Source organism: Prionailurus bengalensis, chromosome E3, assembly GCF_016509475.1.
Source record: "Prionailurus bengalensis isolate Pbe53 chromosome E3, Fcat_Pben_1.1_paternal_pri, whole genome shotgun sequence".
Lineage (NCBI taxonomy): Eukaryota > Metazoa > Chordata > Mammalia > Carnivora > Felidae > Prionailurus > Prionailurus bengalensis.
The window spans coordinates 8041790-8069008 of NC_057357.1; the positions used below are offsets into that span (position 1 = coordinate 8041790).

Here is a 27219-nt window from a genome sequence, read left to right on the forward strand (position 1 = left end):
CTATTAGGCCATCTGTCCTGGCTTTTTACAAGTCAAACCCCTACATTCCTATTTACAAAAATATCTCTAGGAAATATGATCTTTCTCAATAGAAATAAAATGGGCTTTGAAGTCAGAAAGACCTGGATTCTAGCCATATGCTAGGCATATGCCTGTCATGGGTCTTCAGCAAATTATAAACCCTTTGGGCCTCAATCCCCTTATCTCTAAAATGGCAAATGTCCAGTCACAGAGATATTGAAAGATTCAAGGGAGCCAGCAAATGTCTATCTAGCCAGCCCACAGCAATACTTGATAAATGTCTGTTCCCCCCTCCTCACCATTCTCCTGTGCTTGGATCAAATCAAACGAATAACCATTATGTTTCTACAGTGTGTACTGCACTCTACCATCTGAGATGCTTAATTCTTGTTCTTTTTAAAAGTAACAAAAAGCTATAAAGTTAAGAAACGATCTAGGGAAGGGAGACACAGACTTGAACCTCATTTCCCATAGTTTTTCCCAGGACTTGAGCCTTACCTGGCTGGTCAGGCTCTGAATTCCTGTGTCCTTCTTTCCTTCCCATTATGCGTACAGGCGTTGCTGCAGATTCATTTCCCAGAGATCTCTTCGTTGTCTTTCTTTGCAGGATCCCATCTCGTCCATCTGCTATGCCTGCATCACCCCCACCAACAACCATGAAGGACATTTGTTTATTTCTCTCTAAATGACAGCTCGGCAAGGGTCCATAGACTTCCCACAGTTAGTCTGTGCCCCACATCCTCTGCTCATTCTCAATCTAGTGACTTTTTTTGGTTCCTTCCTTTTCCCCAAATATTTCTCTCTCTCTCTCTCTCTCTCTCTCTCTCTCTCTCCGTCTCTCTGTCTGTCTCTCTTGTTGTTGTTTGTTTGTTTGTTCTGGATCTTCTTCTCTTTATATTTTTCCTCATAGACTGCCTTCTCCAGGAAGCCATCCTTCTTGGCTAAGAATTTAAGACATTCATTCCACCTTTAATCTAGTATTTTATAATCAGTGCACAGAAGCGAGGAGATGTACTCGCTTGGCAGAGGACAGCTTCCCTGATGACACAGTAGGAGCCTTGACCATTTTTGCAGATTTTAAAGCTGAGACAGGCAGTAAGATCCTGTGACCTGCAGACCCTTCCCATTGTCTATTTCTGCCCTGCCTTAATGGTAGCACATACCTGTTCCCAGCTGGCTTGCTTACCTCTTGCCTTGGGGTTTTTTGTCTGAATTTTGGCTGGCTTGGGACTGGGCAAAGTTGAGTCCTGAAAATGGGAGAGAAAAATAAGAAAATATAAATTAAGTCACATAATTGTGCTTTTAATAGAGTGGGGTGCTACAGAAATGATGGGTGGGGTAAGGGAAATCAAATTGGATTCTGTGAGCCTGATACTGTTTAAATCAATGACAACAAAGATAAAAATGTTCATCTTTCCCAGGGTGCCTGGGTGGCTCAGTCAGTTAAGCATCCAACTTCAGTTCAGGTCATGTTCTCATGGTTTGTGAGTTTGACCCCCGAGTTGGGCTCTGTGTGACAGCCCAGAGCCTCAAGCCTGCTTCAGATTCTGTGTCTCCCTCTCTCTCTCTGCCCCTCCCCTGCTTGTGCTCTGTCCCTCAAAAATAAACTTTAAAAGAATTTTTTTTTAATGTTCATTCTTCCCATTCTATTTGATATTAGTCAGTACAAGGCTTTATGTACAAGAGAAGGAAATAAAGCTAGGCCATTAGCATGGCCTGGTAAATTAGGGGCACATGGGTGGCTCAGTCAGTTAAGTGTCCAACTCTTGTTTTTGGCTCATGTAATGATCTCATGGTTCATGGAATTAAGCCCCATGTCGGGCTCTGTGTTGACAGCACAGAGCCTGTTTGGGATTCTCTCTTCCCACCCCATCTATGCCCCTCCCCTGCTCGTTCGCTTGTTCTCTCTCTCTCTCAAAATAAATAAATAAACTTTAAAAAATGCTGTAATAGAAATGAAAAAAAATGCCTTTGATGGGCTTATTAGTAGATGGAACACAGACAAGGAAAGAATCTCTGCACTTGAGGATATCTCAACAGAAACCTTCAAAGCTGAAAAGCAAAGGGAACAAAGAATAAAAAAAAAAAAAAAAAGACCAGCATATCCAAGAATTGTGAGACAACTATAAAATGCATAATATATGCACAGTGGGAATACCAGAGAAGAAAAAAAAGAAAGAAACCCGGGGCACCTGGGTGGCTCAGTCGGTTGAGCCTCCGACTTTGGCTCGGTCATGATCTCACAATTTGTGGGTTCGAGCCCCGCATCAGGCTCTGTGCTGACTGCTTGCTCAGAGCATGGAGCCTGCTTCGGATTCTGTGTCTCCTTCTCTCCCTGCCCCTCCCCCACTCGTGCTTTGTCTCACTCTGTTTCTCAAAAATAAATAAATGTAAAAAAAAAATAATAATAAAAAAAGCAAGAAACCCAAGAAATATTGAAAACAATAATGACTGAGAAGTTTCTCAAATTAACGTCAGACACCAAACCACAGATTCAGGAAGCTCAGAGAACACCAAGAAGGATAAATGCCCAACAACTATACCTAAGCATATTATTTTCAAACTACAGAAAATCAGAGATAAAGAAAAAGCCTTGGGGCGCCTGGGTGGCGCAGTCGGTTAAGCCTCCGACTTCAGCCAGGTCACGATCTCGCGGTCCGTGAGTTCGAGCCCCGCGTCAGGCTCTGGGCTGATGGCTCAGAGCCTGGAGCCTGTTTCCGATTCTGTGTCTCCCTCTCTCTCTGCCCCTCCCCCGTTCATGCTCTGTCTCTCTCTGTCCCAAAAATAAATAAATGTTGAAAAAAAAAAAAAAGAAAAAGCCTTGAGGATTAAGGTGCACCTGTTGTGATGAGCACCAAGTGATGTACAGAAGTGCTGAGTATAATAATGTGTACCTGAAACTAATATTACACTGTATGTTAACTAACTGGAATTTAATAACTTAAAAAAAGAAAAAGAAAAAAAAAAGAAAAAGCCCTGAAAGAAGCCAAAGGAAAAGAACACCTCACCTGATATGCTAAGGAAGGGGAGAAAATGGAATTATATAAGGTGCTCGATTAAAACCACTTAGGGCAGAAAAAGAGTGGAAGACAAAAATAGGAAGAAAGAACAAGGGCAACAAATAGAAAACAGTAACGAATATTATAGATATTAATCCAACTATATTAATAATTACTGTGAATGTCAATAATCTAAAAGCACCAATTAAAAGACACAGATTATCAGGATTAAAAAACAAGACCCAGCCATATGTTGTCTACAGGAAGTCTACTTTAAACATAAAGCTATAGGGGCGCCTAGGTGGCTCAGCTGGTTAAGCGTCCGACTTTGTCTCAGGTCATGATCTCGCAGTTTGTGGGTTCAAGCCCCGCGTCGAGCTCTGTGCTGACAGCTCAGAGCCTGAAGCCTGCTTTGGATTCTGTGTCTCGCTCTCTCTCTGCCTCTCCCCTGCTCATGCTCTGTGTCTCTCTGTCTCAAAAATAAATAAAACATTAAAAAAATTTTAAACATAAAGCTATATATATATATATATATATATATAGAGAGAGAGAGAGAGAGAGAGAGAGAGAGAGAGAGAGAGAGATTATAAAAGTAAACAGAAAAATACACCATGCTAGCACTAATCAAAAGAAAGCAGGAGTAGCTATGCTAATTTCAAACAGAGCAGACTTCAAGACAAGGAGAGTTATCAGGGATAAAAAGGGCATTACATAATGATAAAGAGGTCAATTCTCCAAGTACTTTAACAACAGCAGAATACATATTCTTCTCAAGTTCACATGTAGCATTCGCCAAGATTGACCACATTCTGAGCCATAAAACAAAACTTAATATATTTAAAAGAATAGAAATCATTCAATGTCTGTTCCTGGACCATAACGGACTTAAACTAGAAATCAATAACAGAAAGATAACCAAAAAATTTCCAAATACATGGAGATTAAATAGCATACTTCTATATAACACATGGATCAAAGAAGAAATCTCAAGAGAGATTTTAAAATATTGAACTAAGTGAAATTTAAAATATGAACTAAATGAAAAGGAAAACACAATTTATCAAAATTTGTGGGATACACAGAAAGCAGTACTGAGAAGGAAATTTAGCACTGAACACATTTATTAGAAAAGAAGAAAGAGGGGCGCCTGGGTGGCGCAGTCGGTTAAGCGTCTGACTTCGGCCCGGTCATGATCTCGCGGTCCGTGAGTTCGAGCCCCGCGTCGGGCTCTGGGCTGATGGCTCGGAGCCTGGAGCCTGTTTCTGATTCTGTGTCTCCCTCTCTCTCTGCCCCTCCCCCGTTCATGCTCTGTCTCTCTCTGTCCCAAAAATAAATAAACGTTGAAAAAAAAAATTTTTTTTTAAAAAGAAAAGAAGATCTAAAATCAACAGTCTAAGTTTTAACCTTCAGAAACTAGAAAAAGAAGAACAAGTTAAATCCAAAGTGAGCAAAAGAAAATAAATAATAACTGGAGTAGAAATTGATGAAATTAATAACAGGAAATTAGTAGAGAAAATGAATGAAACAAAAACCTGGTTCTCTGAAAAGATCAATAAAATTGGTAAGCCTCCAGCCAAGCTAACTAAGAAAAAGAGAGGAAACAAATGACTAAAATCAGAAAATAAAAAGGAAGTCATCACCACAGAGTCCAAGGACATTAAAAGGATAATAAAGGAATACTATGAATAATTCTTTTCTTTTTTATTAAAAAATTCTTTTAATGTTTATTTATTTTTCAGAGAGAGAGACAGAGACAGAGACAGAGCACAAGCAGGGGAGGGGAAGAGAGACAGAGAATGTGTAGCAGGCTTCAGGGCCTGAGCTGTCAGCACAGAGCCCAATGCAGGGCTCAAACTCATGAACCACGAGATCATGACCTGAGCCAAGTTGGACACTTAACCAACTAAGCTACCCAGGCGCTACTGAATAATTGTTTTCAAACAAATTTGATAACCAAGAAGAAATGGACCAATTCCTTAAAAGACAATCTGCCTAAATGCACACAAGAAGAAACAATCTGAATAGGGTCTGTATCTATTAACAAAATTGAATCAGTAATTAGTAGTTATCCTTCTAAGACAGAAAGCACCATGCCCATGGGTTCACTGGTAAATTCTACCAAACATTTAGGGAAGAAATTCTGCCAATTCTCTATAATCTCTTTCAGAGAAAAGGAGCAGAGAGAATACTTCCTAACTCATTCTATGAGGCCACCATTACCTGAACATCAAAACAAAGACATTATGAGAAAAAAAAAACTACAGAGCAATATCTCTTATGAAAAGAGATGCAAAAATACTCCATAGTGATGGCCAAAAATATTAGTAAATTGAATCCAACAATGTATAAACAATTATACACCATGAACAAGTGGAATTTATTCAAGGTATGAAAGACTGGTTTAACATTTGAAAATCAATTAATGTAATCCATCATATCAACAGGTTAAAAAAGAAAAATCACATAATCATATCAATAGATACAGAAAAAGCATTTGACAAAATCCAACACCCATGCATGGTAAAAACTCTCAGTAAACTAGGAAAAGAGAGTAACTTCCTCAAATTGATAAAGAACATCTACCAAAAACCTACAACTAACATTATACTTAATGCTGAGAAACTAGAAACTTTCCCACAAAGATCAGGAAGAAGGCAAGGATGTCCCTTCTCATCACACCTTTTCAACATCATATTGGAAGTTCTACCTAAAGCAGTAAGACAAAAAGAAATAAAAGGTATAGATACTGGGAAGGAATAAATACAGTTGATCCTTAAACAATGCAGGGGTTAGGAGTGCTGACCCTTTGCACAGTGGAAAATCTGTGTATAACTTTGGACTCCCCCAAAACTTAAGCACTAGTAGCCTACTTTTGACTAGAAGCCTTACCAATAACAGATAATTCACATGTATTTTGTCCATTATATATATTATATACTGTATTCTTAGAGTAAAGGTAAAAAAAAGAAAATATTAAAACCATAAGGAAGAGAAAATACATTTACAGTACTCCAGTGTATTTACTGAAAAAAATCCACACATAAGTGGACCTCCATAGTTCAAACCTGTGCTATTCAAGGGTCAACTGTAAAACTGTCTTTGTTTGCCGATAACATAATTGTCAATACAGAAAATCCAAGAGAATTGACAGAAACTCCACAGCTATTAAGTGTTTATAGCAAGGTTGCAGGATACAGGTTAATATACAAAAGTTAATCACTTTCTTATATACCAACAATGGACACGTGGAATTTGATATTTAAAAACACAATACCATTTTTATTAGCACCGAAAAAATTAAATACTTACATATAAATTCAACAAAATATGTACAAGATCTATACGAGTAAAACTACAAAACTCTGATGAATAAAATCAAAGAACTAAATAAACAGAAATATTCCACATCTGTGGATAGGAAGACTCAATATTGTTTAGTGTTCGTTTTTCCCAGCTTAATCTAATAGGATCAATGCAATTCCAAACAAAATCCAAGCAAGCTATTTTGTAGACATCAACAAACCGATTCTACAGTTATGTAGAAAGGCAAAAGACCCAGAATAGCCAACAAAGCTGGAGGACTGACCCTAGGCAACTTCAAGACTTACTATAAAGCTATAGTAATCAGGACTGTGGAATTGGCAAAAGAACAAATAGGTCAATGGGACAGAATAGAGAGCCCAAAAAATAAACCCACATAAAAACAGTCAGCTTGGGCGCCTGGGTGGCTCAGTTGGTTGAGTGACCGACTTCGGCTCAGGTCATGATCTCATGGTCTGTAAGTTTCAGCCCTGTGTCAGGCTCTGTGCTGACAGCTTAGAGCCTGGAGCCTGCTTCAGATTCTGTGTCTCCCTCTCTCTCCGCCCCTCCGCTGCTTGCTCTGTCTCTCTGTCTCTCTCTCTCTCTCTCTCTCTCTCTCTCAGAATAAATAAAATAAAAAATAAAAAAAAAATTAAAAAAACAGTCAGCTGATCTTTGACAAAAGAGCAAAGGCAATGAGTCTTTTCAACAAATATGGTGGAACAACTAGACATCCACACACAAAAAAGTGAATCTAGATATAAACCTTACACCTTTCACAAAAATTAACTCAAAATGTAGTATAGATCTAAGTGTAAAATGTAAAACTATAAAACTCCTAGAAGATAACATAGAAAATCTAGATGACCTTGGGTATGACAATGACTTTTTTTTTTAACTTTTATTCATTTTTAAGAGAGACAACATGCAAGGGGCAGAAAAAGAGGGAGACAGAGAATCTGAAGCAGGCTCCGTGCTATCAGCACAAAGCTCAACATGGGCTCAAACCCACAAACCGTGAGATTATGACCTGAGGCAAAGTCAGACGCTCAATCAACCAAGCCACCCAGGCACCCTGACAATGACTTTTTTTTTTTTAATTTTTTTTTCAACGTTTATTTATTTTTTTGGGGACAGAGAGAGACAGAGCATGAACGGGGGAGGGGCAGAGAGAGAGGGAGACACAGAATCAGAAACAGGCTCCAGGCTCTGAGCCATCAGCCCAGAGCCCGACGCGGGGCTCGAACTCCCGGACCGCAAGATCGTGACCTGGCTGAAGTCGGACGCTTAACCGACTGCGCCACCCAGGCGCCCCGACAATGACTTTTTATATATAACACTAAAGGCATGATCCATGAAATAAATAATTAATCGGCTGGTTGGTAGAAGATACACCTGATAAAGGACTGTTATCTAAAATATACAAAGAACTCCTAAAACTAAAAATAAATAAATAAATAAATAAACAACCCAATTTAAAAAATGGACCAAACACTTTAATGGACAACTCACCAAAAAAAATATACAGATGGCTAGTAAGAATATGAAAAGATGCTCCAGATCATATGTCATCAGGGAAACGTAAATTAAAACAACAGTGAACACCAGTACACACCTATTAGAATGGCTAAAATCTGGAACACTGACAATACCAAATACTAGCAAGGATGTGGAACAACAGGAAATCTCATTCAATGCTGGTGGGAATGCAAAATGGTATAGCCACTTTGGAAGACAGTTTGGTGTTTTCTTACAAAAGTAAACATATTCTTACCATACAATCCAGTAATCAAGCTCCTTGCTATTTACTCAAAGGAGTTGAAAACTTGTTCTCACAAAAACCTGTAAGCAGCTGTTCATAGCAGCTTTATTCATAATTGTCCAAATTTGGAAGCAACAAAGATATCCTTCAGTAAGTGAATGGATAAATAAATGTGATACATCCAGAAAATGGAAAAATTCAGCAAAAAAAAAAAATATATATATATATATAATATGTATATGTAAATAGGTATATATTATGTATATACACACACACACACAACTAGCTATCAAGCCATGAAATACATGAAGGAAACTTAAATGCATATTTCTCAGAAGCCAGTCTGAAAAGGGTACATACTACATAATTCCAACTATATGATGTTCTGGAGTGGGCAAAACTATGGAGACAATAAAAAGACCAGTGGTTGTCAGGGGTTGCGGGGTGAGGGATGAATAAGTAGAGCACACAGGATTTTTAGAGCAGTGAAAATACTCTGTATGATACTATAATGATGTATATGTATCATTATATATTTGTCCAAACTCAGACTGTAACAACACCAGAGTAAACCCTAATGTAAACTATGGACTTTGGTTGATTACAATGTGCCAATGTCAGTTCATCAATTGGAAACAAATGCATGACTCTGGTGGGTGTTGATAATGGGAAAGGCTATGCATGTATGGAGACAGGGTATGGAAACTCTGTACTTTCCTCTCAATTTTACTGTGAACCTAAAACCACTCTTTAAAAAGTCTTTAAATATTTTTTAAAAATCTATATTTCATATGCTTGAAAATACCCACAGGAAACAAGTGAATGAATATCTTAAGTGTGTACACAAGGAAGAAGAGAGTGTAAACAGAGGCACCCTGCTATTCTCTGAAATTGCTCTAGTAAGAACCAAAAACTACATTAGGAACTGGGATGATAATCAAGAAATAAATTCCTAGAAATGTGAGACATTAGAGAGAATAACTGAGGAAAAAAGAGGGTCTCCTTCCCTGAAGACCCCTAGAAGATAAGACCAGCTAGTCAGGTCCACCCTGAGGCAGGAATAGGATGGTTCCATAGTAAATATAAATTCATGCTAACCAGACGTCCTACAGGAATCTCCTAAAAGGAATCCCCAAGATCACTCTTACTTTTTCCTCTTCTTCCTCCTCCTCCACCTCCTCCAACACGGCCTCTTCCCCTTCTTTCTCCAAGCGGGAATCTGGGCTGTTAGCCCCAGTAAGCGTTATGTCTAGAACAGGAATAGGAAAGAAAGGCTAAAGAATTTATCCAATAAATTAGATGATGAGTTAATTGAGCTGATCCCAGAGAAGCAGTCTTCTAACTCTGCCTCTCATGTCCCAGTGGCATTTCTTCCACAAAACACGGCCCTAGGTTATCATGGTTCCCACCTTTTCCAAACCCCCACCACTCTTTAACATGTGCCCTCCCTCCCCATCCTCTTTTTCTCTCCATTCTTCTCTTCACCCATCCATTTATCCATCCATCCCTCCCTCCCAGATACTTGGGTCAATGGCATTCATGGAGAGCCTCCTATTAGAATCCAGAACTAGATGGATGGTATCGGATATAAAATGAAGTTTCAGTTCTGCCCTCATGAAGGACCATCTCCCTCTCTACATCCTCTCCCCACGTCCTTCACTAATCCTTATCCTCTTACTGATCCTACCTTTTCCTTCCCGACTATTGTCAGATCCATTGTATCGGCTCCAGAAACCAAATAAGTTAACCCGTTCCTGAGGGAACCAAGAAACAAAAGCATCATCCACTATTCTCCCAAGGATGACTTTTCCCCTCTGTCTTCAAGACTTCAGTTATGGGGGTGCCTGGGTGACTCAGTTGGTTAAGCATCTGACTCTTGACTTTGGCAAGATCTCACAGTTTGTGGGCTTGAGCCCCATGTCCGGCTCTGTGCTGACAGCACACAGCACGGAGCCTGCTTAGAATTCTTTCTCTTTTCCTCTATCTCTGCCCCTCTCCTGCTTGAGCTCTCTCTCTCTCAAAATAAATAAATAAACGCTAAAAAAAAAAGACTTTAGTTACATACTTTATATTCATATTCCATACCATTTTCACTTAAAATTTCATATTCTGTTTATCTAAATTTTTACGAAGATTAACTATAATACATTATAACATTATTTTTATATTATATATTTACATTATGTTATATAATTATATGCTGCAATATATTCTTATAATAATCTCTTTTTCCAGTTTACTTATAATTGTCATTCTCCACTGCACACCCAAAGGCAGAATTTGAGGGTAAACACTGCATAAAAGAGAGGTTAAGACTCATACATCTGAGATCTAAAGTTAAATACGGAGGTAGGATGCCCCCTACTACAAACTGTCTCTATGTAGGATGAGAGAAGATCCCATTTGCCCAAGGGTAGGAAAAAGAATAAATGATTTAAGGAGCTAAAGTAATCTGTCCTGGAAAGAAAAGACTAGTTCTAAGACTAAGACTGGATGATGGGGAAGGACAAGCCACTTTTCTTTAGTAGACAGTATACGGTTTGCTTTGTGTCCCAGGTCCCAAAGAGGAGCAGGTATGTAGTCTGAACACTCTCCCACCTGAATACTGATCTGTTCTGCCTCCTGAGCCATCGTCAGGGCCACTCCCAGTTTCTGACTGCAATCCTTGTTCCTGCACCTTTTCTGAAATAGAAGAAGATTAGAGTCAATGATAAATAGTAGAGAAATAATTCCAAAAGACTGCTACTCACCAGACATGATCTTTTCTGGCTCCTGATATTGACATGACACTCCTATTCTTAATCTTTTGAGCTTAGAGACATAATCTCCCTTTATCACCCAACACACTTTTCACCAATTCCTACCAATATTGTCAACCAACATTTTGGTGGCCTCTCCAAAGTAAATCTCATGGAAATGTGAAAAGGCAAGATTAAAGGAACTCAGGTAATTCCACTTTTGAGCTTCTCACATGTTTCTTCAGATCCAGCTGCTTGATTTAATACTCACTGCCTGATTTTCAAAAGCCCCAGAGCTGGTAGGCCTCTTCTCATTTCTTTTTCTTTTTTTTTTTTTTTTTAAGTTTATTTATTGAGAGAGAGAGAGCACAGAGGAGGGGCAGAAAGAGAGGGAGAGAGAAAATCCCAAACAGGCTCCATGCTCACAGCACAGAGCCCAAGTGGGGGCTCAAACCCATGAACCATGAGATCATGACCTGAGCCAAAATCAAGAGTCAGATGCTCAACTGACTGAGACACCCAGGCAACCCTCTGCTCATTTTTAAGGCTGACTGAATCCAAAGTGATTACAGGGAAGAAATATTTTTAGTTAATATTTTTAGTTTCTCAACCAGGAGAGGTTTTGCCTCCCAGAAGATACTTAGCAATGTCTAGAGACAATGTTTTTGGTTGTCACGACTGAGTCCAAGGGCAGTAGCACCCCTTGGCTAGACACCAGTAAAGACCAGAGATGCTGTTAAACATCCTAAAATACATAGGACAGACTTCCACAACAAAGAATTATCTGTCCCAAAATGTCAATAGTACCAAGACTGAGAAATCTGAGTTAACCTGTCCTCATTTCTGCCACACCTGCCTTGGCTAAACTGTAGAAAACCACAGTCTTCAGGAAGGCCCCCCGCCTGCAGGCAAGGAAGGAGACTATGAAAAATCATTATCCTGCTGCAAACCTGATAGAAAGAAGAGTCCCTCATGAATAACCTCACCCTTGCACACTTGGTCAGACATGGGACTTTCTCCCAACACAGCTTCTCCTGGAACAAAATCAGGTTTAATAAAGGGCCGATTTAGTTTTCAAGTTACCTGTATCACAACTGACCCCCAAGGGCTGCTTACCACTCCAGCTAGCTCCAGGGACAGCTCCTGGAAGTTCTTCAGCATGTTAACTGGGATCCAAGCACGAGAAACTGTCTCTCCAAAAAATGTCACATGGTACTTAGACTGAAATAGAAAAATGGTTCTCATATGGCCCCTAGTCCTTCTCTTTGCTTTGGCCCTCCAACCCGAAAAGGTGGAGGAAGAACTGAGGATTCACAAGGAAAGAGGTGTTGGGCTTCATCTGATGCCATATACCTGACCCACCCACCTCAGACTGCTGTTCTTCCATCCTGACATCAAGAATCCCAACCAAAGCATATTTATCACAATCATAAATGTCCTGGTAATGACTAAATATTTAATTAGATACAAGTTTGTATTGTATTCTATATGTGGGTACTTGTTTCTGTGTTTATCACTCTAGCTAAGTGTCGGTTTCTACTCATGTCTTCTGGCTATGTCTATGTTTCTAACTCTGCACATCTATTAGGATGGATTTGTTCATTATTTTGGCCCAAGCACCTACATACCCTAAGCCAGGAAAACTCACCGGCAGGGAATCAAGATGAGAAGCAAAAAGAAAATATTCCCCCAGGTCAGGATCAGATTCTACCATGCCTGGCCACCTGGAGAAGACAGATGGGTATAGGGAACAGAAGAGGAAGGGTTTACATGGTTTAGAGGAATAGAACACAAATTCACCAATACACATGTACATAAAAGAGCAATATGTTTTGCAAACAAAGGATCTTAAAAATAGACCTCCACCCTTGGTGATCTCCCCCAGTAGTCACTACCAAATGACTAAAGTGACTTCTATCAGTATACAAAGAAGCTCAGAATCTTCCAAGTAAGAGTATATATATTTTTTTTCCAGTAGGCTCCATGCTTAGCATGGACCCCAATGTGGGGTATGAACTCAAGACCCTGAGATCAAGAGTCAAATGCTTGACCAACTGAGCCACCCAGGCGCCCTCCCTTAACCTAGGCTTTCCATCAACCCTGAGAAAAAATCTTCTGACTAGGACATCTCCAAAGAAGAAACTATCCCACCCTTCTTTGTCCTCTCTACTTTATATATCTCTCATATCTCAATGTTTTAAAAATGCCATAAAGCCACCTTCCTTTTTCTTGCCCACCCAGAGTAGAATTGTCAGATGCTTTTTTCCAGGGAGATACCACCTCCACTGTGAAACCTTTAGAAAACACATTCTTTCAAAGCCTCCCAGCTTGGTACTTTATCTTTTCCCTCATCTCATGTTCTTTCTAAGGCAGGTACCATGTCCATTATAAATGCTTTCTATTTCTTTCCCTCTTTGCTTGAATCTACCACTCCCAAGTTCATGAAGGATGTTCTATGCCATGGTGCCCTACCAAGGATAACCATATTGCTTGGCCCAGATGATAGATCCTGGAATGTAGGAGGCATAGGCCACATCACTCTCATGCCCTATCCAGGACTCCTCAGGGATGTCACAGCGATTATACTTCAAGTCTGCCAAAAAAGAGAAGGAATGAAGGGAAGGAAAGAACCTCATCACGTAAAAATCTAGACGAGGGCAGGAGAGAGGACAAGAGTATGCACCAGGTGGGACCAAAAGGGCACTGGGAGACAGGTATGGACAAAGAACAAAGACCCATGGAGGAAATGCAGCTACAGCTAGAATAAGAGTGCTGCCTCCATGTACGTTACAGAAAGAGATTCCAAACTTCTGCCTGACCCACATTATTTGACCCTGCTTCCATCTACATAACATCATGACAGCAATTTCTCTGAGACTCTGTTACCTCATCCTTAAAATAACTGGGCTGGGTTAGATCATCATACTCTTCCAAGTGGTTTCAAACATTTTAGAATTCTAAACCACTGGCTGTCTCTCTCACCCACTTTTCCCCATGGATCCCATATCCCTTCTTATCCACCAACCCAACACCAATAACCTAATCAGGACCAGCAGGGTCAGACTAATGCTGAAGAAGATGGAATCCACTTAGAATGTACGTTTAGATTCCAGGCCCTTCCCACAATATAACTCTTCAGGGTGTCTTCTTCTAGCCCATTATGTCATATTCATCTTGATATGACAAGGAAGATCCCTTCCTCTCTCCCGAACACTACAAGGACCCCTGGGATTATAACTACATCTATGACATATTTAATCTAAGGGATACATACAGAGAAAGAAAGGAAAGAACAATAAAAACAAACAAACAAAAAACTCTCCAGTCCATTCTACCTGTATTCTGATCACAGGACCAATTATCTGGAAGCACTGAGGGGTCAATGTTCCCACAAAGCCGCCTCCACTTCTCACAGTTTGGGGAGGAACACTGGACCCAGACGAGACACTGACCTGCAACAGAAAAAAAAAAGTGAGACAAAAATATGCTCTTCCTTCTTCAGTCCAACTAAAATCAATATACCTTCATTAAAATCATAGAGCCTTAGGGGTCAAATAGTCTAATCCTAGATTTATAAGTGGGAAAACTAAGCTCAGAGAAGATAATTGACTTGCTGAAGATCAATCTAACTCAGTGGCAGAGCTGAACTTGGATCCCAGGTCTCACATCTCAATCTTTCTCCTATACCATACTATCATCTCTCCTTCCCCCAGGAAAAAAGCAAGTGTTTCCCATGTTTGTTTGTTTTCTTGTTTGTTTGTTTTTTTATTGAGAGAGAGTGAGCAGGGGAGGGGCAGAGAGAGAGGGAGACAGAGAATTCTAAGCAGACTCTGTGCTGCCAGCATAGAGTCCGATGCAAGGCTCAAACCCACAAACCATGAGATCATGACCTGAGCCGAAACCAAGAATTGGATACTTAACTGTGCCACCCTGGCACCCCAATGTATTAACAGTTCTTGAAAAGGTTGGCTGGCATCTTTCTGGCTCGTGCCTCGTTCTCCACTGGCCTGTCACTACTGGAAAGTTCTTTTGAAGGGCTAACCAGCATCTTTCGTGTACAACATCCAGAACTACTATCTGAATCTCAACTGATTTACCTGTCACCAAATCACTGCAGTGATTGGTAGCAGTCTTTGGAACCAACAGTCCTGAGATTACCCTCCTCCAAAAGACAGAGATAAGTCTATCAACTCAATCAACTATTTACTTCAGGCCTTGATCAAAGGCCTAGCATTCCTTTTATCTATTACCTTCCAAACCATTATCCCCACCAACATCTTCTAAGTTGACCCAATTTTCCTCACAGCCTCCCCTCTCTCCATCCCAAACCTTTCCACTGTGTTCTTTGGAATTCTAGACAAGAGCAACAAAAAGTCCACATATCTTCAACTTTTCTGAACATCCACCTCCTTTTTGAAACCTGGTGATGCACCAATGACAATGCCCCTGCCCAACTCCACCCCACCCACAGCTCTCTAAGTGGAGTCTGTTCCCTCTCACACACCCCAGGCCAAAGAGTGGGGTCAACATCATCCTTACTCCTCATCACCACTTCCAGACCTTTACTATCCTTCCCATAAAAACCCTCCCTCCCTTGAGATCTATGCCATGGGACTATGCCACCCTCTCATCTCCCTTGGAAAGATGCTGGCATCTGGTTCAGCCTTCTCCTCCTCCTTCCACCTCCTGCCCTCATTCCAGACAGCCACTGTTTTCATAGGAGTAACTCAAAAAGCACCCCATTCTCTGAGTTCCTTGACCTTTTCCTCTATGCCACCTCAGTAACGCACTCCACTTCAGTGGTGCACTCCCCCTCCTGCATGCCCCATCCACTCATCCTTAGGAACCATACACTCCCCTGAAGCACTGATCCAAACATTCCTCTCTGATGAAAATGCATGGTCTCCCATCTCACTTGCTCAAAGACCCTTATAGCAACTTTCACTTTACCCAGGTCACCAATCTACTGGCCTCTAACTTCCTGCCAATCTAGTGGCAACCTCCTTTCTTCACTCTGTTCTTACTCAGGTTTGACTCCTTAGATTCTAGAGCAGACATCTTCAACTCTCTTGCCCTCCACTTTTCCTCCCACTCAGCTGGGCAAACACAACCCAGAATGAACACATGCTACCTTTTCTGTGCCTACATTCATAGAAACTGAGCATTGCTAAAGAAGCAGAGCATAACCATGCACATAGGTATACACCCTAGGATCATAATTAACAACACCAGCCAACATGTTTCTCCACGTAAGTTCACTCTCCCACTGTCAAGTTTTACCTTACATGCCTGAACATAAGGGATGCCCTCCATTCCACTGAAATCATCCTTCAGAGAAGCAGCTGACTTACATTTGGGTCCTTTCAAAGTATCTCATATTTAAGGTTTTGAATTACTTTATTTTGAAAAAAAAAGTACCGGTTGAGAGTGATACATTAGTCTGAAAAGACAGCTGCCCAGCCCGGGATGCATACATGCGTGCAGCACCACAGCTACCACAGGGGGCCACGGAGACCCGTACCTCCCAGGCTGCTCATAGGCGAGGCCTGCAGCAACCGGCAGCCAACTGTGTCACTCCAGGCCTGCCTTCTTCCACGCTGCTGCCCCAAACCGAGATGGCAAGAACATCCAGCCCAAACAAATCTGTACCTTCTGCCTCGGCAACCAGAGAAAGTTGATCAAGGACCAAGACAGAAATACTATGATTCAGAGTTGGAAGCTAATGCGCTGGGCTACCCAAGAGAGCCCCCACGGACCTGACTCATGCACAGGCCTCCTGTGAGGGTGGCCACCAAGCCACCCACCAGCCCTGCCTCTGGACCAATGGAAAGACAAGTGGCAGCAGGACTCTCACTGGCCAAACTGGCCCAGGTCCACTGGAAGCTTCTGTACTGGCTTCCTACCTGGTTTTCTTCTGGTCACTACAAGCTGGCATCTTGTATCTTTGATATGATAAATATAAGTCTGGAAACTTTGTATACTTAAAAGCAAAACAACACTGTCCAAAACAAAACAAAACAAAACAAAAAACAGCTCCCAGTAACTGTTTTTGATGTTTATAGAGGTGATCTACCAAGACTAGAAAAAAAGAGTGGGAAAAGGGGCCAGAGACCATAAAAGTAAACACAGATCAATAAAATAAATGGTTGGTTGTGAAAAGAATGAATATTCCTGAGAAAATGAATAGGAAAAATGAATCCTAATGATGTAGAACTAAGGATTTGTGGCTTGAGATAAAATTTCCAATAAAAGAACACACAATTCTTTAAAGTTTCCTTTCATGGGCTCCTGGGTAGCTCAGTCGGTTAAGCGTCAGACTCTTGATTTCTGCTCAGGTCATGATCTCATGATTCATGACATTGAGCCCCACCTCCTGCTCTGCACTAATCGGAGTCTGCTTGGGATTCTCTCTCTCCCTCTCTCTCTGCCTCTCCTCTGCACTCCTGCACGTACACACACTCTCTCTCTCCCAAAATAAATAAAGAAATAAACATAAATAAAATAAAGTTTCCCCTCAAACAACTTAGAAGAGAGGATGATGTGCTCCAGAAAACTGCTTGAGGCTCATGACGCAGTTCTATGATAATGAAAACTGATGTCACAAACTACGAGTATTTCAGTTGACACCAGTTTCCTTGGGTTCTATGATCTCCCCCTTCTTCATTTCCCCGCTCCCCCCATCTTTCTGGCAGCTCCCTCCTCATTCTCCATTCCGTCTCTAAACCCTGGGGTTCCAAAGCCCAGTCACGGCCTTAGTTCCCCATGCTACACTTTTCCTGAAGCAAACTCACCCACTCCTATAGGTTTGAAACCCATCTTCGTGTCTGACCACATACAGATGAATGATGCATCTAGCTTTTGTTCTGAGTTCCAGATTCCTACAGCCACTTTACTCTTTGAAATCACCATTTGGATGTGTCACAAAGAGCTCAAACCTAATGGGCCCAAACCCAAGTGCTTGATCTTATCTCACAAATTTGTTCTTTCTCTACTTTTCCTCACCCCTCTCAAGTAACTGCTCAAGCCAGAAACTGATCATCTTAACATATTCTTGCCTCTCTCTCACCTCCCCCCATATCCAATTCATTACCAAGTTCTGACAAGTTTACATACAAAACATATCTTAAAACCATCCACTTCTGTTTCCACTTTCAACATCCTCATCTAAGCCACCAAAGTATCTAATCCTAGGACTCACTTGTCTACTCTTGTCACTACATACTTCATTTTTCAATTAATCACAAAGGGAGTCTTTTAGGACATTAATTTGATGATGTCAGCCCCACTCGGAGCACCTGGGTGGTTTAGTTGGTTAAGTGTCCAGCTTCAGCTCAGGTCATGGTCTGTGAGTTTGACCCCCGCACCAGGCTTGCTGCTGTCAGCACAGTGCCTGCTTTGTATCCTCTGTCCCCTCTCTCCCTGCCCCTCCCCTACTCACTCTCTCTCTCTAAAAAATGAATAAACATTAAAAAAAAAAAACCTCATCAGTGGCTCCCAATGCACTTAAAATTCTTACTTTGTACATTAATCCGGAGCCACTTTCTTGCCTTACTTCCCCTTGGTCTCTGAACTCCAATCATACTGGCTTCCTTTCAAAACCTGGAATATGCCAAACTGCACCTTCCCTAAATTCTTTCTCCGCATCCTACTCCTCCTTCAGATTTCAGCTTAAATGTCATTTCCTTACAAGTGTGTTCCCTGACTGGCCCAATCTTGATTAGGTCTCTGTTATTTCCTGCCATGACATTCCATTCTTTTCCTTCACTTCACCCAAACTGATTGTATTTATCAGATACCGCCCCTTCTATTTCCTACTGTGGGAGGACTCATCTCTCCCTGACAACTGTAAGAAACAGGAAGAGTGGTTCATTTATAGCAAAAGGCTTACACATTCATGACAATCACAATTCGACTCAACAAGCACTGCCAAAGGAGTGGACTTTCCATCTCCCAGTGAAAAATCCAATCCTTGCCCTCATACCAAGAGGTGCAAGAGATGGAATGGCATCACCCAGGCCGCCCAACTTCCCAAATTAGACGTACATCTCTGGTTCCTTATGTTACCATGTTATTATAACACACAAAGTAGTTTATTGCCTTGGACTATCTTGTGTGATGTCTACATAGTCTTCCTAGAGTTTTCTTTCAAGTATGCACAAGCCTGTTTTTGGTGCAAGCCTGTTTCCCCCCAGATTGTTAAGTGTATTTATTTTCAAAATTTTAAACTTACTAACATATTGTCTAATATATTTTATTTCTCATTTTAAAATTTCCCCATACTGGGGCAGCTGGGTGACTCAGTCAATTAAGCATCCAATTCTTGGTTTTGGCTCAGGTCATGATCTCACTGTGAGTTCGAGCTCTGTGCTGGTAGTACAGAGATTCTCTGCTTGAGATGCTCTCTCCCCCTCTCTGTCTCTCAAAATAAATAAAATTTAAAAGAAAAACACTTTAAAATTTCCCCATATTACCATGGTTATTTTCTATATTTGTTTATCACCTGAAACACTAAAATGGTAAATTCTATGAAAGAAAGGATTATCTATTTTTTTCACCACTATATTTCCAGTACCTAGCACAATGCCTGGAATAGAACATAAGGCATTAATAACTATTGTTAAAAGAATAAATATGGCACAAAAACAGACACATAGACCAATGGAATAGAATAGAAACCCCAGAACTAGACCCACAAACATATGGCCAACTCATCTTTGACAAAGCAGGAAAGAACATCCAATGGAAAAAAGACAGTCTCTTTAACAACTGGTGCTGGGAGAACTGGACAGCAACATGCAGAAGGTTGAAACTAGACCACTTTCTCACACCATTCACAAAAATAAACTCAAAATGGATAAAGGACCTGAATGTGAGACAGGAAACCATCAAAACCTTAGAGGAGAAAGCAGGAAAAGACCTCTCTGACCTCAGCCGTAGCAATCTCTTACTCGACACATCCCCAAAGGCAAGGGAATTAAAAGCAAAAGTGAATTACTGGGACCTTATGAAGATAAAAAGCTTCTGCACAGCAAAGGAAACAACCAACAAAACTAAAAGGCAACCAACGGAATGGGAAAAGATATTCGCAAATGACATATCGGACAAAGGGCTAGTATCCAAAATCTATAAAGAGCTCACCAAACTCCACACCCGAAAAACAAATAACCCAGTGAAGAAATGGGCAGAAAACATGAATAGACACTTCTCTAAAGAAGACATCCGGATGGCCAACAGGCACATGAAAAGATGTTCAGCGTCGCTCCTTATCAGGGAAACACAAATCAAAACCACACTCAGGTATCACCTCACGCCAGTCAGAGTGGCCAAAATGAACAAATCAGGAGACTATAGATGCTGGAGAGGATGTGGAGAAACGGGAACCCTCTTGCACTGTTGGTGGGAATGCAAACTGGTGCAGCCGCTCTGGAAAGCAGTGTGGAGGTTCCTCAGAAAATTAAAAATAGACCTACCCTATGACCCAGCAATAGCACTGCTAGGAATTTATCCAAGGGATACAGGAGTACTGATGCATAGGGCCACTTGTACCCCAATGTTCATAGCAGCACTCTCAACAATAGCCAAATTATGGAAAGAGCCTAAATGTCCATCAACTGATAAATGGATAAAGATATTGTGGTTTATATACACAATGGAGTACTACGTGGCAATGAGAAAAAATGAAATATGGCCTTTTGTAGCAACATGGATGGAACTGGAGAGTGTGATGCTAAGTGAAATAAGCCATACAGAGAAAGACAGATACCATATGGTTTCACTCTTATGTGGATCCTGAGAAACTCAACAGAAACCCATGGAGGAGGGGAAGGAAAAAAAAAAAAAAGAGGTTAGAGTGGGAGACAGCCAAAGCATAAGAGACTGTTAAAAACTGAGAACTGAGGGTTGATGGGGGGTGGGAGGGAGGGGAGGGTGGGTGATGGGTATTGAGGAGGGCACCTTTTGGGATGAGCACTGGGTGTTGTATGGAAACCAATTTGTCAATAAATTTCACATAAAAAAAAAAAAGACACAGAACAACAACAAAAAAAAAGAATAAATAAATCTATATCCATGTTTATCTGCCCTCCATCCAATGTCAAAGGCTAAGGTGTCCTTTCTGAGTAAGAATAAACCCTCTGGCTCTCTTCTCATTCCCTTCACTCTCTCCTCCTTTATAAATCATTTTCCCTCAACTTATTCATATGCTCATGACACACAGGCCAAGTCTCTTTTTTTTTTTTTTTTTTAAAGAAAGCTTAAAGGGGTACCTGGGTAGCTCAGTCGGTTAAGTGGTTAAGCATCTGACTTTGGCTCAGGCCATGATCTCACGGTTCGTGACTTTGAGCCCTGCATCAGATTCTCGGCTGTCAGCGCAAAGCCCGCTTCGGATCCTCTGTCCCCCCTTCTCTCTGCCCCTCCCTCACTCAATCTCTCTCAAAAATAAATAAACATTAAAATATAAAATAAATTAGGGGCGCCTGGGTGGCTCAGTTGGTTAAGCATCTGACTTCAGCTCAGGTCACGATCTTGCCGTTTGTGAGTTCAAGCCCTGCATCAGGCTCTGTGCTGACACTTCAGAGATTGGAGCCTGCTTCAAATTCTGTGTCCCGTCTTTCTGACTTTTCATGACTTCCTACCTGTAATATCGTTGAGCATTTTCAAATTTTTATCCTCTTTGATGTCTCTGTAGCAGCACAAGGCTAAACACTCCCTCTTTCTTGACATTCTCTCCTCCCCTGGCATCTGTGATGCCATACTCTCCTAGATTCTACCTTTCTGAGTTTTCTCTTAGTTCTTAGTTTTCTTCCTGTGCAGCTCTTCCTCTGCTTAACCCTAAACATTATGTTCCCCCTAAACATTATGGGTTTTCTATTCATTGCTCTTCTCTTTGCACTCCACACCCTCCTCTTAGAAAATTTCATCCATTCTTACTGATGCAGATGATTCCCAAACCTGTATTTCCAGCCCAGACCTCTTTCTTAGATGCAAAAGCTCATCACAGACCCTCTAACTTGTCCAAAGCTAATTCACTGTCTGAAAATGTGCCCTTTCTTCTATATTCTCCATTTCAAATAATGGTTCTTTCAAGCACTTAGGTCAGAAAACAGGATCATCCTCAGATCCCACTGGTAACCGTATCATACTGATCTTTCCTCCTAAAGATCTCAAATGTGTCTCTTCCTCTTCACTGCTACTGCCTATCTTCCTTGTTTAGATCACTATTTCTGTGGGTCTAGTCATGCTCCCACTAATCCATCTCCCATGCCAGTGGCACAGTGAGCTTTCTAAAATACAAATCTTACCAACTTTCCCCTAAAGAGGTCAATGGTTCCTCTTTACCTTTAAAATAAAATTCAAATTCCTTAGCCTGGCATATAAGGCCTTTTATGATCTGGCCCTTGCATGCCTATAACCTTATCTCCCCCTACAACATTCTATCCCCCGCAAGGTACCTAAAAGCTACAATCATTAGCTCTCCTCCATAACTTTACCAATAAATATCACTCTGACCTTCATCCCCACCTCAGTTCACCCTACTAAATGATACTTCCAACACATGGCTCAAGTACTATCTTTTCTTGTTGCTTCACTATATACTAATTTGGATGTAAATTTTAAAAAATAAAAAATAAAGTTAAATCAAAAAAGAAAAAAGTAGTATCTTTTCTTGGAAACTTTTTCAAGTCTACTCCCACCTTGTAGCTTTCTTTTTTGCCTTCCTCACAAGCCTATTTCCCTTCCAACAGGCATATATTAATTTATTCTACATTTACTCAGCACATCCTAAAATGGCTGGTACACAGTAGGCATCTAACAACTATGGATTATATGACTAAATAACTGAATAAATGAAAGCCTTCTCTTCCACAGCAGCGTATCTCTTACAAGTAGCTGTGAGAGATAAATTATTGTCTTTGCAGAATTTCCTCTAGCAACCTAACCCTTGCCTCTGTCCTCCATCTCCAATTTTCAAGCCCAGGTAGGTTTTCCAAATCATGCTGAACTCACCAAAACCACTGCCTTCTCCTTTTTGTTGGTTTCTGATCTGAGAATGATTTTGAACTGTTTTTTTCAGTTGAGCTTTCTGTCTGGGCTCACGTCCACTTTGGGCTTTCTCCATTTTCTCATCTTCTGGGAAGATAAAACAAAACACTCTATAGATAGTGAGGGCCAGTGAAATAAGGAAGAAGGATCATAATCTAATAGTTTCAAGACCTGGGTTGAAAATTTTCAGCCTGCCCACTGTCCCATTCCCTAATTTTGTGGAATAAGTACTTGAGCCAGATGTCAAAGTATATCTGACTATACTTACGGGCTCCTTTCTTTCCTTTGCTTAAGGAGAATCTATTGAATTTCTTCTCAGAAGGCGGAGGATCTGGCTGCCCTGGCTTAGGTGTCTCTATCACAGAGGTCACTCCAGCTTCCTTAGTGGCTGAAATCTCTAGAATATGAGGTACCATTACCTTCTCTCTGAAAATAAGATTTTCTTTTTAATGAAAAGGCAAAAAGGAGCCATTTGTCATACCTTTGCTTGAAAAAACCCAAGGATAAAAGTCAGGAGTATAGAAAAATCCTAGGCTCTCCACAGCCTCCAGAGGCCATCTTATCCATCTATTTGCCTACTCTTCCCAGTTCAAACAGGTATCTGTCCTGAGCTGAGAGAAATCCATAGAGATACGAAAATGACTAGATAGACTTGGATCACCTGGGTGGCTGTCAGTTAAGTGTCTTACTTCACCTCAGGTCATGATCTCATGGCTTGTGGGATTGGGCCCCGCATCCACCTCTGTGCTGACAGTTCAGAGCCTGGAGCCTGCTTCAGATTCTGTGTCTCCCTCTCCCTCTGCCCCTCCCCTGCTCACGCTCTCTCTCTCTCTCAAAAATAAAATAAAATATAAAGAAAATGACTAGATAGATAACCATTTACCAATGCTAAATCTACCCTGTGACCAACTTGCCTCACTGGGATAAACTTACCCATCAGCATTATCATTATCAGTAGAAGAAGCAATTCCTGGTTCCTTGTCTAATTGGGTACGTCTTATGGGCTGGGCACAGGAAGTCTCTGAAAAATCAAGGCTAGATCCCATCTCTCCCAAAACAAAATACTATAAGCAGAGAAGCAATTAAAGAAAATAATGACTCCATTATTTCCAAACTGTAACCTTCCGTTAAAATGATGCCTAGAAGAGTCCATCTTTGGAGTTTTGTCTGATAATAGACCTTTAAGCCTTAAAATTCTCAGGAAAAACTACAAATCTGTATCTTTTGGCAAGTCTTTCCAGATTGATCCGCCTTGCTCCAGGATAGCCAAGTAATGTCAATTTTATTTTGTGTACATAAAAGAAATCTTATGTAATGTGTTTTAGACCATTTGTTCCTCAAACTTTCTCTTGGGATAGAAGTACACCTAAGAATAGCTGAAAACATCAGACTATTCTCCTTAGCCTCAGGACATATGGCAAAATCCTCAGGGTGTACACTGTAGAGTTCTTTATTCCAAAAATCAAATCCCTGAGCATACGTTAAAACAGTATTGGAAACAAATACACAAGGGTAGATGGAAACTAAGTTCTTCAAATCTAGTAAATACAATTTATCTTTTCTAAGTAGATTGTAAACATGTGAAAGTGAATTTAAGTTACACTTAAAAAAACTATCTGAGACTGTATTTATATTCTGAAGTCAACGTAATCTATTTCAACTTAATCTATTTTTCTAGAAGTCTGTACCCCGTAAGGTAGTTTAGCTATAGTCCTGTTGATAGATGAAATATTTAAAAATATTTCAAAGCCATCTAATATTTCCTTACTTTTAGGAAACTGGAGGGAAGGAGAAAAGCTGTCAATTTACTCTACCCCTTCAGATAACAGTTTGTCTAACTGAAACTCTTTTTCTCTCACTATAAGCCATACCCAAACACTCCTGGAGGGACTTCCGTAGCACAATCTGGACAATCTCCTCAAATTCTGCATTGGTGAGACTTAATTTTTCCTGCAGAGATAAGGGCAGAGAAGGAAAACCATTCATCTTTTCCCAGGTCTCCTCTCTGACCAGCCTTTAGATCAGCCACTAAGTTCACAAGGCTGAGAGCATGAAGGTATTGTCCCTAAGGATTCTATAAACTCTGTCTCAGATTTCCTGGGAATAAAGGAGTCAAAGAAAAGGAAAATTTTATAAAGCCTCTGACCACATTTACTTTCACCTCCATTCCACCTCAATCCCTACCCACCTATTATTTCCAGCTAAAGGCTTTCTTCAAAACATTTTTCACCTCTTTAAGAAAATAGAACCCCCAAGAAAGGAATAAAAAAACTTAAAGTACAGGGTAAAGTTCCCCTACATGAAAAGACTGTCTAGACTGGATGTCTAGAAGAAACTGTCCCACTAGAACCCATCAATGAGACTGATACCTTTGCTTTCTTCTCTGCTTGCTTGTCTTTAGCCTTTCCTTTTTTCTCCTGGCCACTGCTTGGACCATTTTCTGTGGTTGCTTTCTCCTCCTTCTTCTCTAACCTGTCCTTTGAGGAACTGATCCCCAGGGTCTCCTCCTTGGGTGAGTTAGGGCTATAGCACATCAGGCTATGCATTTTTTGTACAGGTGGGGCGAAGGTTTTCTTTGACCCCTTCCCATGTTCTGAAAGAAATTTGATCATCAAATGGATTTATGAAACATAGAATCTAGCACAGAAAATGTCTGCACTGCCCATTGACTGGCCATATCAGAATTACCTGGAGAGAGCTTTTAACAAAATCAGATTACTAGGCCTCTCCTTTCCCACCCCACCCCACCCCTTAAATTCTAAATAAACAGTTGGGAGTGAGGCTGAGGAATCTGTCATTTTGCAAGGCCACCTAGATTATTCAGCCAAGTTTACAAACTACTGAGTAATTAAAAGGTGGCAAATATAAACATACAGAAAGCTGAATTATTCAAATGTGAAATTTTAAAAATTTGTTCATTTAACTTTAAAGAAAATTTTACAGGAAATCAGGAAGTTGAAAGAAAAAAAAAAACTAGTGCAATGAAAATTACACTGATCCTCCCAGGTATAAACAGTATCTCTTTCTTCTGAGCTTCCATAACATTTAATACTTCTCTGCTGGCATTTATCACATTCTAATTTGTATTATAGATATTTAAATGTCTTTTGTCTCCCTATGAGTTCATATATTTCTTGAGCTAGACTACTTCTAAGTTGTATATATTTCACGCAAAGTTTCTAGAAAAGTAGTAACTTTAACAAAGTGTATACCAAATATATATAGACTGAGCTTCCCTTTGGTGGGAAGTGTATCTACATTACCAGGGACTGAGAAAGAAGGAAAAAATGAGGGAAATGTACAAAAAAATGAATCTCCCTCATCCTTGACTCACCTTCTTTACTCTGCAACGTTGCCATCATTTAGCTCAGAAGCTACACGTTCTTTGTGCCTCTGTTAGAAAAAAGAAATTAACTGCTGTGACTTTGATTGAACTTGATTTTAAACTTTCTTTTCTCTCTATCTTGTTGGGCTTAGGATCTTTACCTGGGACTGCTGTACTACATTTTCTGCCCTCTTGTACTTTTACCTCCTCAGCAGTGCCAATCACATGCCAGGGGATAATGAGAGTTACTGTTTTAAAGATTAGCAACATTCCTTCATGTTTTAAGGGCCTAGAGTCATGTCCAACGTAAGGTCGGCACTTGTCAGTAGTGGTAGTGATGTGTTAAAAAAAATTCACTGAGTAAATGTTGAAGATCTTATTGGCTTCATTCAGTAATTCATGAATTGGGAAGCATCTGACCTAACAGATAGAAAGAACTCTGAGGAGCTGTACAAAATGAAAGACTTTTAGGGGCACCTGGGTGGCTCAGTCGGTTAAGCATCCGACTTCGGCTCAGGTCATGATCTCGTGGTTTGTGGGTTAGAGCCCCATATTGGGCCCTGTGCTCACAGCTTAGAGCCTGGAGCCTGCTTCAGATTCTGTGTCTCCCTCTCTTTCTGCCCTTCCCCCGCTCATGCTCTGTCTCAAAAATAAACATTTAAAAAAAATTTTTTTTAAATGAAAGAGTTTTGGGGCGCCCGGGTGGCGCAGTCGGTTAAGCGTCCGACTTCAGCCAGGTCACGATCTCGCGGTCCGGGAGTTCGAGCCCCGCGTCAGGCTCTGGGCTGATGGCTCAGAGCCTGGAGCCTGTTTCCGATTCTGTGTGTCCCTCTCTCTCTGCCCCTCCCCCGTTCATGCTCTGTCTCTCTCTGTCCCAAAAATAAATAAAACGTTGAAAAAATAAATAAATAAATGAAAGAGTTTTTACAGGCAGAAGGGAGCTGGAACAAGGAAGTTACACTAGGCAAACAAGCAAATTACCTATTGCAAGTCTACTTTCCTATAGGAGATGATAGGGGTCTATTAGGCAGA

At 40.7% G+C, this 27219-nt stretch overlaps 1 protein-coding gene across 2 annotated transcripts in view; it reads right to left on the bottom strand.

Moving 5' to 3' along the window:
• ZCWPW1 (zinc finger CW-type and PWWP domain containing 1) overlaps positions 1-27219 on the bottom strand; it is a 33973-nt gene that overhangs the window by 502 nt on the left and 6252 nt on the right. For both annotated transcript variants that reach the window (XM_043561298.1, XM_043561297.1), the window contains exons 3-17: positions 26197-26255; positions 25232-25455; positions 24734-24812; positions 23796-23883; positions 23131-23288; positions 22827-22949; positions 14156-14272; positions 13293-13413; positions 12469-12544; positions 11937-12041; positions 10681-10764; positions 9770-9836; positions 9231-9331; positions 1208-1268; positions 520-654 (exon numbers count right to left, since the gene is read on the bottom strand). In XM_043561298.1, the coding sequence (XP_043417233.1) occupies positions 520-654; positions 1208-1268; positions 9231-9331; positions 9770-9836; positions 10681-10764; positions 11937-12041; positions 12469-12544; positions 13293-13413; positions 14156-14272; positions 22827-22949; positions 23131-23288; positions 23796-23883; positions 24734-24812; positions 25232-25455; positions 26197-26224 (1567 nt within the window). In that variant the 5' untranslated portion in view covers positions 26225-26255. The remainder of the gene's footprint in view (positions 1-519; positions 655-1207; positions 1269-9230; positions 9332-9769; positions 9837-10680; positions 10765-11936; positions 12042-12468; positions 12545-13292; positions 13414-14155; positions 14273-22826; positions 22950-23130; positions 23289-23795; positions 23884-24733; positions 24813-25231; positions 25456-26196; positions 26256-27219) is intronic.